The sequence below is a fragment of the Camelus ferus genome, chromosome 16, assembly GCF_009834535.1.
Source record: "Camelus ferus isolate YT-003-E chromosome 16, BCGSAC_Cfer_1.0, whole genome shotgun sequence".
NCBI classification, from domain to species: Eukaryota; Metazoa; Chordata; class Mammalia; order Artiodactyla; family Camelidae; genus Camelus; species Camelus ferus.
In genome coordinates this window covers 24,302,159-24,319,573 of record NC_045711.1, presented here as the reverse complement: position 1 = coordinate 24,319,573, position 17,415 = coordinate 24,302,159, and the positions used below count along the sequence as shown (strand labels likewise).

Genomic DNA, 17,415 nt, shown 5'->3' with positions numbered 1-17,415 from the left:
CTCTCCAAAAGGTAAGCTGTTCAAAGTGAATGACTCACACAATAACATATTTTATTGATACCTTGCATCTACCCCAATTCTTTTTTTTTTTAATTTGTTTTCCCAATTCTTGGATAAATACAAAGAAGTTATGAATCGGCAAAAGTATTCTTTATGCGTCATCCAACTGGGATAAATGCTTACAGCAAACTCTAAAAAAAAAAAAAAAAAAAAGAGCTTCAGCACTTTCAGCCTATGAAGAAGCCATAGCGAGGAAGGGAGAGAAGAAAATTCTAACAGAAAAAAAAAATTCTAACAGAACCAAGTATTCGTTTATTCGTTTTCTGGATTTTCTACCCATGGAGCCACTCTGGGCTAGAAACACTCAACAAAGCAACGTGGAGAACGTCACTCACCACAAAGTGAGGCAATCCTTTAAACAACGAGCAGGGAAACAATTATTTGAGGAGAACAGCAAACCAAAACCTGAGCTATCACTTGAGAAACCCTTGAAAGTTACCCATCAAAGCTGAAACACACAGCGCAGCCATCTGCAGCGACACAACAGTGCAAGTCATCCTTTGGGGAAGCTTAATTATCAATTATTTATGTCTCGCACTTGCTAGCCCGATTTTCTGAATGCATAATTTATGGAGAGGGGAGGTGCCTAGCTGCCTGAAGTGGAAGCAGCCATCTAGAATAATTTGTCATTTGCTGTTGAACCTTAGTAAAATGTACTAATTTCTATACACTAGAAATGAGACATGTATTATACATGAGGTGAAATCAGAAAAGGGAAAGATTTTCACGTTGACGTGTGGCCTGCCCCGATCATGCATAAAGAACGGAGAGAGGCAGGTCTGGTGCCCGGAGCTGTCCCGGCTGAGTTCAGTGGGGGGCACGCCGAGTCTCCAGGACCTGTGAGCAGGTCAGGTGAGGGACGCGGGGACAGTGCAATCCACGGATAATCAGCTTACACGTGGTAGTGACTGATCGTCCCAAGAGAATTACACTAACAGCTTGGGGGTTAACATGTTAAAGAAGATGACAGGGTTCTACTGGAAATGCCCCTTTTTTTGGGGGGGGGAGGTCATGATATAAAAAGAAATTATCCAGAAAGTAAGGTAGAGCTAATTCTAGTCTTGCCTAGCATTAAAATATCAAGAGCACAAATATACAAAGAATTAGAGTTAGGCAAAGAGGATTTTTCATTTCAGGAGAAGAGTCAATGCCACATTTCTGTGAAGAGTGGATCTCCCTGGGCACACTTAATAGACCCATGCCTTACCAGGTAAAAGGAAAACTCATTTAAGACAACCAAAACGCTGCTTTTTCCTTTCTTTGAAATGCGCCTCTCTAATAACTTGTCCCAATAAGAAAACAAACCCACTGGGTTGAGCTTTCTGTCTGTCTGCCCAGGCTGCCCAGAGGTGCAGACTGGTGCACAGTGACGTACAGCCACCACGTCAGAGGGCACCAACAGCAAACACACCAACAATCCCTGGGGAAAAAACGTCTTTTGGACAATTCATATACATTTTTACTTCTGAGTGTGAACATTTCCCTAAAATCAGAAATGGTAGGAAAATGAACTACACTGAAACACTTCCTTGCCTATTTGCTAATAGGAAAAACACACACATGACTAGTTCCCACTATTAGTTGGCTACAATTTCTTAACCAGAACTCCAATTCAGAATTCTTTGCGGGACACACCTTGTGGTAATCATTATGCAAGATACGCAGATCAAATGATCATGTTGTACATCTTAAGCTTACACAAGGTTATATGTTAATTATATCTCAATAAAGCTGGGAGAAAAAAGAAGCTGCATTATACACAAAATTATATTTAAAAAAGAAGGTGTGAGTGGGAGGGACTGGTGTTTCATGGGTATAGAGTTTCAGTTTTGCAAGACTAGAAAAGTTCTAGAGATCTTAACATTGAACTGTGCACTTGAAAATGGTTAAGGTGGTAAGTGTGTTATGTATGTTTAACCACAATAAAAATAAATATCAAGGGGAAAAACCCATAAGGTATGGCCCAGAATGACCAACACTAATATAAGTTCAGTATATATATTTTTAAACTATTAAAGAAAAAAAGGCATCCAGACAGAAAAAATCAAATTACTTATAAGGGAAGAAAATTATAATAGTACTGTTCTTCCAGATTCACATATAAAAATATATTGGGCACAAAATACATTTGCCAGTCACTATGCAAGCCATATATATAATTTTAAATTATGTAACAGCCACAATTTCAAAAGCAAAATTAATCTGAATATATTTTATTTATCCCAATATTGGATATTCCCATATCCCAATATTTCCAAAATATTATTTCAACATGCAGTCGATATTTTAAAAATTTTAGGCAGCTGCTTACATTCTTTTATTCAACTATCCATGGAAAAAAAATACAACAGTTTGTTACTCATCATGTAAACAAAAGGAAAAATCTCAGAATTCATTATCTTAAATAATTTACCCAATGATTTAGGGTATTCGGCATATTTATAACATCAAAGCGAAATTAAATATTGCTCAGTGGATTCCATAATTTATGTCTGCTTCAATTAGATATTCCGACATTTGCCACCAAACCACTATGAACTATAACATCACACAGTAAAGAGTGACTAAACCCATTTCCCATTCTTCTACGACTCTGCATTTAATGGGCACACTAAATGTTAGCAAACAAAAATTCTAATTCTAAAATAACTTTTCTTTCCAAATTTACATTATTACAGAAATACGGTCTGTCTATAGAAACAGGGTTGGGGAAAAAACCCAACTGTTTAGACCTCCAAGAAATGGCAATGTATTTACTGCCAGGTCATGGCGTGATTCCAAATCAAAGATTTTAAAGTTTTTGAAGTCAGGGAAACTTTATATTTTATAAAACTAACAAACAAAATTCAAAGATGTTGAGCAAGCAAGTAAAATTTAGATAATTTGTGTAGAGTAAATGATGACGCAAATATATATATATTATTACAGTATATATTAATATATATATATAATTTTTTTAATATGGAAAGCTTCACGAATTTGTGTGTAATCTTTGCGCAGAAGCCAAGCTAATCTTCTCTGCTGCTGAAGAAAACCCAAGTAAAATACATTTTTTATTTTAGCCACTATCTCTTGTGAATTGGGAGCTTTTAAAATTAATTAATTAATTTTTTATTGAAGTACAGCCAGTTTACAGTGTTGTGTCAATTTCTGGTTACAGCAGAATGCTTCAGTCATACATGAACATACATATATTCGTTTTCATATTCTTATTCACCATAAGCTACTACAAGATATCGAATATAGTTCCCTGTGCTATACAGTGTAAACTTGTTGATCTAGTTTATAAATACCAGTCAGTATCTGCAAATCTCAACCTGTGAATTGGGAGTTTTTATTGCAAGATCTGTAATCAATCATTCCTTCTTTTTATGCTTTTCTTTACTGAGGTCACAGTAAAATAAATTAGATAGCCTGTAAGTGAAAAATACTAATCTTTGATTATTTACTTTTGGACTAATGGAGTTATATACATGATTACTGTAGAACATGGAATTGTATTTTAAAATAACTTTGTACCAAGTTAAAATATGGGAAGATTGGCTACAGAAATCTTCTCAGGTGTTCATATATTTAAAAAATCTTCATGTACGTGACATTTGAATAACATACTTTCAGCTTTAGGTCAGCAAAAATAAAAGGAAAGTAACAATAATGTTTTTAAACATCTCTAACTGTTCAACTCAATTCTGATGCTACAGAGCCGCTTTCCTTCTTCATGTTTTTACTTATTTTAAAAATTACACAATACATGTCTGTTGCAAAAAAAAAAATTAAAACATAGAAGTATGTAATTTAAATAGCGATAATCCAACTCTAGCCTATGAAAAGTAACTCCACTTTTTTTAAAAGTAACTCCACTGTTAACAATCAGTTTGATGCATTCCAGATTTTCCTATACACATATAAATACATTCAGGTTTTCTGTTTTGCTTTATTTTGTTTTTTACTCTAATTGGGATATTACACATATTGATCTTCCATGCTGCTTTTCTTCCCCTCTAATGTACTGTAGGCATCTTTCCATGTCTGTACTTACGGACTGACCTCATTGTTAATGACTACATAATAACAACCCCTGACTGAGGGCTCACTCTGTAATAGCACTGTACTAACAAGCATTACACAGATTATTCCTCACAACCGTACAAGGTAGGTTTTTACCAATCTTTTTTTTATTTTAACGAAGAGGAACTGAATGCACAGAGAAGTTGAGTACTTTGTCCAAGGTCATACAGCTAGTCAGAGGCAGCGCCAGGCCCCAAATCTGGCTGTTTTTATTCCAGAGCCCATGTATGGTCTTCACCACTATACTGTGATCCCACTGAGTGCCCAGATTTAACTGTTTCCCTACTGATAAATATTCCCTACTGTTTCTAGCTTATGTTGCTTGCTTGCTTTTTTTTTCCCTATTTTTTTAATATCTGGAATTTCTCCTTGTGGACTATGTGGCATAAGGGTTTAATTTTTTTTTTCCAAGTAGGAAATTTTACTAACACTACTTATTGACTATTCCTTTCCCCCAACTAATTTGAAAGGCTGTTTTTATCATGCTATATAGGACCTAGATCTGGACTATTCTATTCTGAACCAGTACAATATAGTGTTAACAACTGCAGCTTTACAGTGTTTAGAGCAAGGCACACCTCAGTGGATCCAAACCTTTCCCACATTCTCAAGTCCCCAATCCTGACCACTCTAACCTGTCTTCCTTCTACTTTGTGGCCCTCCCTTAAAGCCCTTCTCCTTTACACAAATTTCAACACTTTACAAATTCCCTGTATTTCTGTCCATACTCTCTTCCAGTCTCAAGAAGGTATGCCTCCTTTCTCCCATTCCAAGGTTAACGTCTTCGCCTGGGTTCTCATTCCCAGCTGCCTCTACTTCCTCCAGACCTCATCAGCAAACAGCGTTCTTTGTCAACATTTCTATTCCTCTCTCCCCACTGGCTTTTTCCTTGCCTCATTCTACAAGTGTGTTTTCTCCCTGACTTAAAAAACAAATACAAAAACAAGTTCCATCGGCCGTGTCCTAAGACCCACCCACTCGCCCATCCATCCATCATACACCCATGCATCCATCCATCCACACATCCATCCTCTGTCTGCTCCCACCCCACACCCAACAACACCTCAAATCTTTACAGCTGTTCCCACCACTGAGCTGAACCAAACCAACTGCCTTTTCTTACACTGCCTTCACCTTACCAATGCTCAGAAGACTTCAGCACTAATTTCTGAGTCTTTCCTTCATCTCACCCTATTTTTTCCATCCAGTTCCAAACGTGGACATGTCTCCAAGTACCCAGTCCTCTCCTTTTTTTCATTTTTTCTCTCTCTCTTCCTCACATCATCAAAGCACAAGCTTTGACTCTGGGCAGAGCTGGATTTGATTCCAATGCTGCCGTCTACCTGTGTGACCTACAACAAATTATTTAACTTTTTTGAGCATTGGTGTCTGGATTTGTAAAATGGAGCTAACAATACCTCTTCCATGAATTACTGCTGGGATCTAGTAAGATAACATGCACATAACTGGCGAGGCCCAGTGGGCAATTAATACACACTGGCTTCTCCTTACCCATCCTTGACTCCCAAATCTTTGTCTCTGTTCTTTCTTTGGAGTTTCAGTCCAAATCTTTAACCGCCTGCCAAATTTTTTCACCTGGATATCCCTTTTTGTGCCTCAAACAATGACTAACTTTTTCTTCTGGAAGGAGGTGGAATGAAGGGCATTTTATCTTAAGAGCTGGCACCAGAACTCCTCTTCGGGAAGGCTCCATTTTTTTTTTTGCAATGTATGTTCATGAAAATGGAGATCAACACACCAAGAGTATGGTTACTCTGGTTGCTTGCTAATGGCACTCAAACTACTTTATAATTTGTTTTCCTTCTTAGAGGAAAGAATAAAGAAAAGAGAAGAGCCCAAAAAAGGAAAGGTAAGAGGAAAGACACATTAAGATAGAGAAGGGCCAGGGCTGGTGAGTTGAAAAGCCAGTGAAACTCCCTAGATGACACACAGTTAGAGAGTTTGTATTTCTGCAGTGTACCCCCAACCTTCATCACCCCACCCCTGCAAATCTTCAGTAGAGAACACACTCTGAATTCTTTATGTGAATGGAATTTTTTGGGAAACTGAATAATGGACTGCTGTCACATTTGTTTGGGGCAAAAGACAGCAAGCTAGAGCTCAGGAGCCAACGTGGTCCTAACATGTCACCTGGGAATTCACAGAAATCTCCAAGGGGGCATCGGAAGTCTGTGCTCGGATCCTGGGGAATAGGTAAGTTTCTATGCAATTTACCTAGATGTTGAGGAGTGGTAAAGCCCCGGCTGATGTATGGGACTTACTTCAAGCGCAGTTTCCACTCCAGATCCCCCATTTCTGTCAGTGGTGCTGCACTTCCCCGGGCACCCAGGTTTAAAATGGTACAGGCGTCAAAGCTACAAAAACACTAAACATGTGCTTTGTGCAAAGCATCCCCATCAAGACCTCAGCTCTTTCCAAGTTCAATTATAATGAGTTATTGGGTAATAATTTCCTAGCTAACTTCTATGCTTCCAGTCTTTTTTCTCCACAACTTATCCCTCTCAGGGACCTATCTTCCTGAGAACACCATTTGGTTCCTCTCAGTTTTGGCTTCTACCTGTTAATCTATCAAGAACATTGGCGACCCTCACCCATTACTAACACTGTTCTCCATACCAGGCTGTTGGAGAATTCTACCTGCCTTCAAAGTCTACCTTGAAAGCCATTAGACCCCAAGAGCCCCACCCATTGTAATCAAGCTCATTTCTTTATTTTATTCACCTGGCATAACCCCCTCTGTACTGTTATTTTTTTAAAAACAGCTTTAGCGAGGTATAAGACACACAGCATAAAATTCATCCACTGTATAATTCAATGATTTGGGCAGCTATCACCACAATCCAGCTGATAACACTTCCACCACCCCAAAAGCCTCCCTCGTGCCAGTCCACGACTAATTCCCACTCCCACCCGCAGTCCCAGGCAAACACTGCTCTGCTTTCTATCTCTAGAAATTTGCCTTTTCTAGCCATTTCCTATAAATGGACTCACATAAAACATCGTCTTGCATCTGGCTTCTTTCACTTAGCACAGTGTTTCTGAGGTTCCTCCGTGTCGTGCAGCCTGCATCCATGGTTCCTTCCTTTAAAGTGCGGAATAGCATCACAATGTATGAATATAACTCATTTTGTTAATCCATTTACCGGTTGATGGACATTTGGATTATTTCCAGTTTTTTTGGCTATTATGAGCAATGCTGTTATGAACATTTACATACATGTCTTTGTGTGCATATAAGTCTTCATTTCTTTCAAAAAAATTTTATTGAAGTACAGTCAATTAAAGTGTGTCAATTTCTGGTGTACAGCACAATGTCCCAGTCATGTCTTCATTTCTTTTAGATAGATTGTAGGAGTGGACTTGCTAGATCATAAGGTAAATTTATGTTTAACTTTGAAAGACACTCCCAGACTCTTTCCCAAAGTTATTGTTAACCATTTTACATTCCCATCGGCAATGCACAAGGATTCCAACTTCTCTACATTCTCACCAACATTTGATACTAACTTCTTAATTGTAGCTATCCCAGTGGTTGTGAAATGCTATCTCATTGTGGTTTTAATTGTATTTCCCTAACAACTACTGCTGCTGCTGAGCATCTTTCCGTGTGTTTATTGGCCATTCCTATATTTTCTTTGGTGATATGTCTGTCTATTCAACTCTTGTCCATTTTTTAAATTGGGGTGTCTTCTTAATACTGAGTTGTAAAAGTTCTTGATATATTCTGGATGCAAATCCTTTATCTATGTGTTTTGCAAATACCTTCATTCAGAAGGTGCTTTGTCTTTTCATCTTAATGTTGTCTTTTGAAGCAGAAACATCTTTAATTTAGAAGAAATCCAATTTACCCGTTGTCTTTCTTATGGATTGTGCTTTTGTATCCAAGAACTCTTTGCCCAATCTGAATCAAATAAATATTTTCTCCTATGTCTTCTTTTAGGGGTTTTATAGTTTCAGCTCTTGAATTTAGGACCATTTGAAAAATAGCTTTATTGTTGGATAAAGATGTGGTATAGCTATATACACACACAAAATGGAATATGAACAAAATAAGGTCATTTGCACCAACATGGATGGACCTAGAGACGATCATACTAAGTTAAGTAAATCAGGGAGAGAAAGACAATTATCATCTGATATCACTTACATGTGCAATCTAAGAAATGATACAAGTGAACTTATTTTGAACAGAAACAGACTCACAGACATAGAAAACAAACTTCTGGTCAGCAAAGGGGTAAGTGGGGGGAAGGATACATTATGAGTCTGGGATTAACAGATATACACTATTTTATATAAAGTAAATAAATAAGGTCCTACTGTACAGCACAAAAGAACTATAGTCAGTATCTTGTAATAAACCATAATAGAAAAGAATCTGAAAAAGAATATTTATGTATAACTGAATCACTTTCTTGTTTCCCTGAAACACTTAAATCAACTATAATTCAATAAAACACTGAAATTTTTAAGAAGCCAATTTTATTGAGATATAATTCCCATACCGTACAATTCACCTATTTAAAATGTACGATTCAATGGGTTTTTAGTATATTCACAGAGTTATGCAATTTCTCACCACTACCTAATTTTAGAACATTTTCATTATCCCAGAAAGCAACCCATTAGCAGGCACTTCTTCCTCCCCCTCCTCCAGCCACTGGCAGTCACTAATCTACTTTCTATCTCTCTGGGTTTGCCTCTTCTGGACATGTCCTATAAATGGGATTATACAATATATGGCCTTTGCCTCTGGCTTCTTTCTCCTAACATTAATGTTTTCAAGTTTTATCCATGCTGTAGCAAGCATCAATACTTCATTTCTTTTTATTGCCAAATAACACTCCGTTGTGTGGATTTACCACATTTTATTAGTTGCTTGATTTGCCAGTTGATGGACATTTCGGGTTATTTCCATCCTTTAGCTATTATGAATAATGCTGCTATGAATATTCATGTACACGTTTTGGTGTGGATTTTTTCCCCCATTTTTCGTGCCTGGGAGAGAGGAATGGCTGGGTTATAAAGTAACTAATCATTTGAGGAACTGTCAAACAGTTTTCCAAAATAACTGCACCATTTTACAGGTACCAGGGTTTCAATTTCTCCACATCTTCATCAACATTTGTTATTTGTTTTTTAATCACAGCCATCCCAGTGGGTGTGAAGTGCTATCTAGTTGTAGTTTTGATCTGCATTTCCCTAATCATGTTGAGCGCCTTTTCATGATCTTTTTGTCCATTTGTATATCTCTACTGGAGAAATGTCTACTCAAGACCTTTGCTCCTTTTTTAATTGGATGGTCTTTTCGTTGCTGAATTGTACAAGTTCTTTATATATTCTAGATATAAATTCCTTGCCATATATATGATTTGCAAATATTTTCCCCCATTCTGTGGGTCGTGTTTTCATTCCCTGATCCATTTCGAGTTAATTTTTGGTAATATAAAGAAAGGGTCTAAGTTCATTTTTTGGCTTGTTAATATCCAATTGTCCAAAGCACCATTTGCTGAAAAATCAAAAACTTCCCTGTTGAACTGTCCTGGCACTTTTCTCAGAATCAACTGATCATAAATATAAGGATTTACTTCTGGCTTGCAGTTCTGTTCCATTGATCTGTATGCCTCTCATTGTGCCAATATCATGCACTGTCTTGACTACTGTGGCTTGATAGTAATTTTTGAAATTGGGTAGTGAAAATCCTCCAGCTTTGTTCTTCCTTTTCAAAATTATTTTGGATATTCCAGGTCCTTTGTATGTCCAAATTTAAATTGTCTGGCCAATTTCTTCAAAAAAGTTTGTTGGGATTTTGACAGAGAATGTACTCTGTTTGGAGAACACTGGCATCTTAACAATATTGAGTATTCTAATCATGAATGTGAAATGTCTATTTATTTAGATCTTTTTAAATGTCTTTAGTTAAACCATCAATCTCGGCAACTTAGAACTTTCAGTGTACAAATCATATTCTTCTTATGTTACATTTATTTCTAAGAATTGTATTATTTTTGATGCTATTGGGAATGAAACTGTTTTCTTAATTTCATATTCAGATATTGCTTATATATAAAATACTATTGATTTTTGTATGTTGGTCTTGTATCTTCAAACTTCCTAACTCACTAGTTCTAGTAAGGTCTTTTTGTGGAATCCTTGGTATTTTCTATATATTGGATCATGCCATCTGTGAACAGAGAGTTTCACTTCTTCCTTTACCATCTGGATGCCTTATAAATTTTTTTAAAATGCGTTTGTTTTCCCTTACTGTACTAGTGAGAATCTGCAGTCAATACTGAAAGCAGACATCTTGCCTTGTTCCTGATCTTAGCCAAAAAGCATTCTGTATTTCACCATTAAGTATGATCGCAGCTGTGAGCTTTTCATCGATGCCCTGTATCAGACTGAGGAAGTTCTCTTCTATTCTAAGTTTCCTGAGTGTTTTTCATCTCAAATAGGTGTTGGATTCATAAAATATTCCATCTTCACCTACTGAGATGATCTCTTCTTTATTCTACTAATATGGTGTATTAACACTGATGGATTTTTTCAGATATTAAACCAACCTTGCATTCCTGCAGTATATCCCACCTGGTCATAGCTTACTCTCTATTCTTGTTTATCTCTGTATGCTTGCATTCTACCTCTGACACTAGACAATAAGCGCTGAAATTTTGGAAGAAGTACAATTTCTAAATAATGACTTTTGAAGACTGATAATTTTTAGACTTTTAAAAATATGTTTTCACAGCATAGGCACTCTTTCAACAACTGAAAACTTAAGCTCAGCACCTATTTAGCAAGAATATTTTGCTAAAATAAGAAGACACTGTGATTGTTAAATTTTATGTGTCAACTTGGCTAGGCTATGGTGCCCAGTTATTTGTCCAAATACTAATCTAGAGGTGGGTATTTTGTAGATGTGATTAACATTTATAATTAGTTGGCTTTAAGTAAAAGAGATTACCCTTGATAAAGTGGGTGGGCTTCCTCCAATTAGTTGAAGGCCTTGAGAGCAAAAACTGAGGTTTCCCAGAGAAATAGGAATTCTGCCTTAAGACTATAACATAGAAATCCTGCCTGAGTTTCCAGCTTGCTGGCCTGCCCTACAAATTTTAGATTTGCCAGCCCCCACAATAACGAGGGCCAATTATATATATTTATCACATAATAGTTCTCTTTCCCTGGAGACCTCTGGCTGATACAGCCACCAAGTAGCTTGTATTGTTAATCCTCCCTTCTGTGAGTTACATGAATTACAAAGTTGACTGACTTGAGGGCTCTGTCCTGCTACTTACCACAGGCATCAAAATCACAGGATGAGAATCTATACACTGGTGTGGAGCACAATGCACAATACATACAGTAGGCACTCAATAATGTGCTTAGATGGTCATAAACAGAAAGAGAAGAAAGATGCTAAAGAACCAAAGAACACAACCACCATCATATAAGGACACCAAAGGCCCCAAATCTTAAGACAAAATCAGGAAGTGAAAGAAATCAATCTGCTCTCAATGAAGTAAAGTACAACTAAAGCAAAAACCCTGGAGATTTTGAAAGTAGAATTACCGCATTTTAAGTGTTCAAAAAATAATACTGGCATTTGAACGCTTGATCTTGATGACTTCATCATTAAATGGAGCAACATTTAGTGTCTTTTTATGCTATTGAATGTATTTACTATGAGTTTCAGAAATCTATTTAATTTTAGTTCACAGATCAATTAAAATGGGCCAGAACCAAATAGTTCTGTATTCTGTGGTAAGTTCCATATTTTTAAGTTTCAAAACTAACATGAAATTGATGCTCCTAAAAGCTAAGAGAAACTTTTCTATTTGACAGGCAAAGACTTATTATCAAGCTTTATTTTATTTATTTAATGGAGGTACTGGGGATTGAGCCCAGGATCTCGTGCATGCTAAGCACGCACTCCACCACTGAGCTGTACCCTCCCGGTCCAAGCTTTAAAAACTGCTCTTGCCCTAGGACAGACCACTTGACAAGCCTACGTGTAATCCAATATAACCAAAATTTGGAGAATGGTGGTGCTAGCTACTCAGGACTCTGATTCCCATTCTGAATTTCTGTGACAGGTTTCCCTCTGAACACCCAAGCAAAATGAGCTGCTCCCATTTTCCAATTTGCTCACATATGTAGAGAGAAAAAAACAGACTTATCAGGTCCTGAATTAACATGAATTAAATTGTCTTCATAGTATGCCTATTTCTACCTGGATAGAGAAAACAGACCTAAAAAAAACCAAAACAAAACAGACCTAATGATTCTTATCGACATGGGAACCCCTTTCTAAAGACGGGCACGTGTGCAGAAAAACAACCACCTCGGCAAAGCTATACCTTTGCTGAACAAATGATCGTGGGCTTTTAAAGAAGCAAAGATCTCAGAGAAGGATTTAAAAGCACATACAGCTTCTAACTCAAAAACTACAAAGCTAAGGGGAGGGTATCGCTCAAGTGGTAGAGTGCATGTTTAGCAAGTACGAGGTCCTGGGTTCAGTCCCCAGGACTCCTCCTAAACATATTTAAGTAAATAAACCTAATTATCTCCCCCCAAAATAATAAAAATAAATAAATTTTTAAAAAAAACTACAAATGCAGAATAGTACTAAAAATAGCTTTCTATGCTAATGTGGAAATACTCTACAAAAACAAACGCCCATCATACCTTCTGTAATTTAAATGATTAATATTCATGTATTTATTAACAAAGCTAAAAAGCCATCTAAGAACATATATATAACACTGCTGCATTATTTGCAGTAATAAAAGATTGGGGGGGAAAAAAACCTCCCAAATGTTCACCAATAGGACACTATGTTAATAACGGATGGCAAGTGCACACAAAGGAATATTATACAGCTGTTTTTTTTTAAATAAAAAGAACCACCACCAAAAAACCTTCTCCAATATGGAGATAATATAAAAAGATCCCCAATATCTCTGAAAGTGAAAAAAAGGCAGAATAGTCTAAATAGCATTCTACGCTCGTATTTACACAAGATATTCTGGAAGAATTCCAAAGAAACCAAAAGTGGTTACCTAGGTACAGGAGGGGTGTAGGGGGGAACTGGGTGGATGAACAACTACAGTGAGAACGTGACCTTCACCGTATGCCTTTTCATTGTTAAACTTCAAACCATGTGATTATATTACTTATTCAAAACGTAAATAATTCTAAATAATTTGGGGCTATTTTATTTTCACCTACCTTTATTTAAAAAAAAAAAAAAGGAAAAGCTACAAACTCATGTTCCAGCATGAAATCAGCTGTTCTCAATACTTTTGAAATTTTTCCAGTTCAACATGCATACAAAACTAGGGGGTTCCTTGAAAAAATACACACACACACACACACACACACTAGCAATTTCTGTTCGGCACTGTGACCATCATTAAAGGGAGACGTGACCGTGCTGCTCGCTGAAACAACTATTCCAAGGCATTAGAGTTACAGAGACTTTCCAGTGAGCCCGAGGGCGGTCTCAGCTGAGCCAGGTCAGTCACCTGCTATTTGCTTTGTTCTGCTATCAGTACTCAATGAAGGAGTCCTCAAAATCAACCCAGTCTGATTCTGCAACAGGGAGACAGGCCCCTGAGTTTTATTTCAGTTCTGATGCAGAACAGCCTCATTCCACAAATCATCCAGGACAAGTTCAAAATCCAGTTCCTTGAGAAAGGCAGAGAGGCTGATGGTTTAGGAAGAAGAGCGCTCACCTGCTGGGTAACCCTGGCCAAATGAGTGGGTCTGGGACCAAATTCTCTGGAAGGATCTTTTGGGTCTAAAATACTATAGTTGAGTGAAAAGCCAGGTGAATTTCAAGATTAGATGAAGGATAAGAGGTGTCTCTAGGTGGGGATGCCTAGCATGCACAAGGTCCTGGGTTCAATCCCCGGTACCACAAATAATACACCTAATTACCCCCCCCAAAAAAACCCACAACAATAACGAAAAGGAGGTGCCTCTAGACTAGAGCATACATGCAAGGACACAAAGTTTCAAGGACACAAAGGTTTGCTGACAGGGACATGAAAGTTCTGATTCCTATTTTCTGTGTTTTACCTTCAATACACATAATTTGGTCCACTTGCTGCAAAGATTTCTCTGATACAAAAGCTCTGATTAAAAATAAGTTACCATTATCTAAACAAACAAACAAAAATAAGTTACCATTAGGTAAAACTTTCAAAGGATTGGTGGAGTGGAGAGGATGATTTAAGACTGTAGGTATTGAGCATGTTGCTTAAGAAAAGTTTTGGTCCATTACCCTTTAATTATCATCATTCCAAGAGTCATACTTGTATTAACATCCTTTGGGGAATTGCCTTCCAGTGAAGGCTAATTCTCATATTGAAAGGAGGGGTGAATTCTCTTCTGGAGCAGCAAACTCTTCTGAAAACTCCAAGGTCAGCAAAACATGCTCCAAATCCTGATCAATAAAAGCTAAGTGATTTCAGAAAAGAAAAATCCACAGACACTTATGCATATTTTTGTCTACTAAAAAGCAAAACACATGCTTCCTTGTGCACTGGTTTCGTAGAGTCATAATTAGCTAGAGCTTTATTAAAACACTAATGACCCATGCCTTTATCTTAGACTGTTCTAAAGCAGCTCTGAAGCATATTCGTCTCTGCAAGGATTCATTCTTTGGCACAAAAAGCAGTGAGCAATACAAGTCTGGCAGAGACTCTGCAGGGTGCAGGTTCATTGTCTGGTCCCTGCTTTCACCTGGCACAAACTGGACAGACTGCTGAGAAGCCAGCTCATCTTATTAGGATGTCTTTATTCTACTGCTGCAATTCTGACACCTCTCCAAGATCACCAACATCCTCATCAGGTCCTAAGTCAAAGAGAAGATAGCAGCCATGGGTCCCCAAAAGTCTTAGGGAAAGCAATGAAAAATAAAGAGCAAAGAGTCAAGTCATGCACCAGCCGTTCAGAACTGGCAGGTCCTCAATCCACTTGTGAGCTTCTCTTGTGCTATCAAAATCCCCCCCCCCTTCCAACATTTATGCTACAAACCAGAGGCTGGAGACATTTGTCTTGTTAATGATTTTGGAAACATAGTACTTCTATACATTTTACATACCTGTGCCCTGAGCTCAGAGCTATCCTCATTCCAAAAAAACAGGCTTGCCACTACTTTGACAAAGCGACAAGCCCAGTGACTCTGATACTTAGATTCCCCAACGTTTCTGTTGAACATTTTTTTTTTCTTCTGACAGCCTCTTGCAAAGCACCAGCACCGCAAAGGCATTTTCCACTACCATCCTCCAGCGGGCAATGGAAGCTATCCCCCGAGAAACCTAATTCAAACCTGTGCCTGTCCCTCCCTCTCCGGAGGCCTGGAAGTGTCGACCAGGGCACCTAGCACAGGTGCCCGTTTCAGATGCCAAGACCATCTTAACCCTCAGCTCCCGTTCCCACAGGAGGGAAGGGATGGACGCAGCGCTGCGGCCGGCGGGCACTCCGCCCCTCGGGAGCTGCAGTCCCCAGAGTGCACGTCTCTGTTACAGGACGGATGTGTGCAGGCCGCTCCCGTCCCCCGGCGGGAAGGCTGCCCACCTCGAAGACCCCGCCAAAGGCCCTAAAGCACCCCTCCAGGCCTCCTCCAAGACCTCCCACCCTCCAAGATCACTTTGCAGGGACTTCGGTGGTTCGGTCTCCGGGACCCCCGGAGTCCCCGCCCGAGAGCATCCCGACCTCCTCCCAGCCCCGGGTCGTGCTCACCGGACTTGGGCGGGTAGCGGTACACGGAATTGGACGGGATGTCCACCTCCTCCACGCCCGCGTGCTGCCGGCTGGTCAGGGCCCCCATGGTCGCTGCGCCCGCGCCGTCCTCGGCGCCTCACCGCGGCCGCTCGCCCCGCGCCCGGTGCGGGGGTCGACTGCCCACCGCGGCCGGCTCCGTCTCGGCGCTGTGGCTCTGGCGGCGGGGAGCCCCCGGCGCGCCGCGCACCATCCTTCGCTGGGCCCCGCGGCGGCGCCTGTGCCGAGGGGGCTGCGGGCTGGGCCGGGGGCGCCGCCGCCGCCTCAGGCCTTGTGATGTCAGCGGCGGCTCGCGCGCGGGGACCGCGGCGGCCACGGCCAATGGCGGGGCGGGGCGGGAGCGACCGCGCCGGGCCAGCCAATGGGCGGCGGGACGCGGCGGAGCGGCCGCCGGGCGCACGGGGCTGGCCAGGGGCTCGCGTCCCCCCTCGGGATGGAGGGGCCGAGGGCGAGTCGCCCGGCAGAGCTTGCTGACCCGGCTCAGGTGACCACTCGGGAGCCGCCTCCTCGCGGCGCGCCGGGCCCCGGGGGCCGGCAGTTCACTCCTCATTGTCCCCAACATCCAAAAGGCGCACGCGGCTTCCCCGCCTGGGGGAAGCCTTCTCCAGCCCCATCCTCAGCATCTGCCAAAGCCAATGGTCAGAAGCCTAGCTGAGCGGCGCCCTCAGCCCTCCAGCCAGGGCAGTTCGAGTGGGCTCCCCAGAGGGGCTCCCAGGGGTCGGGGAGATTGGGCAGTGCTGCTGACCCGCAAGGACGATGTCGTCATCCCTCTCGCGTAGCTCCTTTCAAAGCTGAACTCCATCCATGCTCTCTGTTTATGGGTCCCTTGGGCAGCTCATGTAGCCCTGAAGTTAGGAGATCATCAACCTAGGATAAGGTCAAGACGTTCAGCCTCTGATTTCACCTTTTGGAAACTTTGGCAAGGCCTGCAAGTGAAGAGAGTGAACGCAGGGGAATGCAACTGGGGCCCTGCGGAGCGGGTAGGGGGTGCGGGCTCTTTTGATGAAAACACACACACACAGTGGGAAGCTTGGACAGGCAGAAGACATCACTCCAGAGCTTAATTACAGACATTTGTGTTTTAAACCGTTTATTTTATTTGTGGGTCTGGTGTTTTTTTCTGACAGGGTGGACTGATCAGCAGAAACTTCAACTGCTAGAACATGATTTCAACAACTTCTCGACAACGTTCAGAGTACAGTTTGGGGGTGTCGCGTTCCCTTGATTAGGTTTGTAAAGCCATTTAATAGAGTCTAACTCTTTCCTGATTCTCTTTGTATTTTTCATCGCCCTCTTTTCAGCCTCAGATGTGGTGCTAAAGATACCTACCCCCAATTGCCTTGGTTTTTATCAAGGTCCCCAGGACAGCAGGAACACATCTCTGTCATTTTTGTCAACTGATGCTGAGGAGAGCCTGAGTGGCAGGGCAAGTTCCTGGCGCAGACAGGCGAATGAGCAGCTTCTCCCAAACAGCAGGGC

The 17,415-nt window shown here is 40.5% G+C and overlaps 1 protein-coding gene across 4 annotated transcripts in view; it reads right to left on the bottom strand.

Moving 5' to 3' along the window:
- Nucleotides 1–16,407, bottom strand: part of RNF157 (ring finger protein 157) — a 69,700-nt gene extending 53,293 nt beyond the window's left edge. The window contains exon 1 of one of the 4 annotated variants that reach the window (XM_032456782.1): nucleotides 15,898–16,407. In XM_032456782.1, the coding sequence (XP_032312673.1) occupies nucleotides 15,898–15,985 (88 nt within the window). In that variant the 5' untranslated portion in view covers nucleotides 15,986–16,407. The remainder of the gene's footprint in view (nucleotides 1–15,897) is intronic. The other 3 variants (XM_032456780.1, XM_032456783.1, XM_032456781.1) reach the window with 3 other exon arrangements.
- Between the last annotated feature and the right edge of the window lie 1,008 nt (nucleotides 16,408–17,415).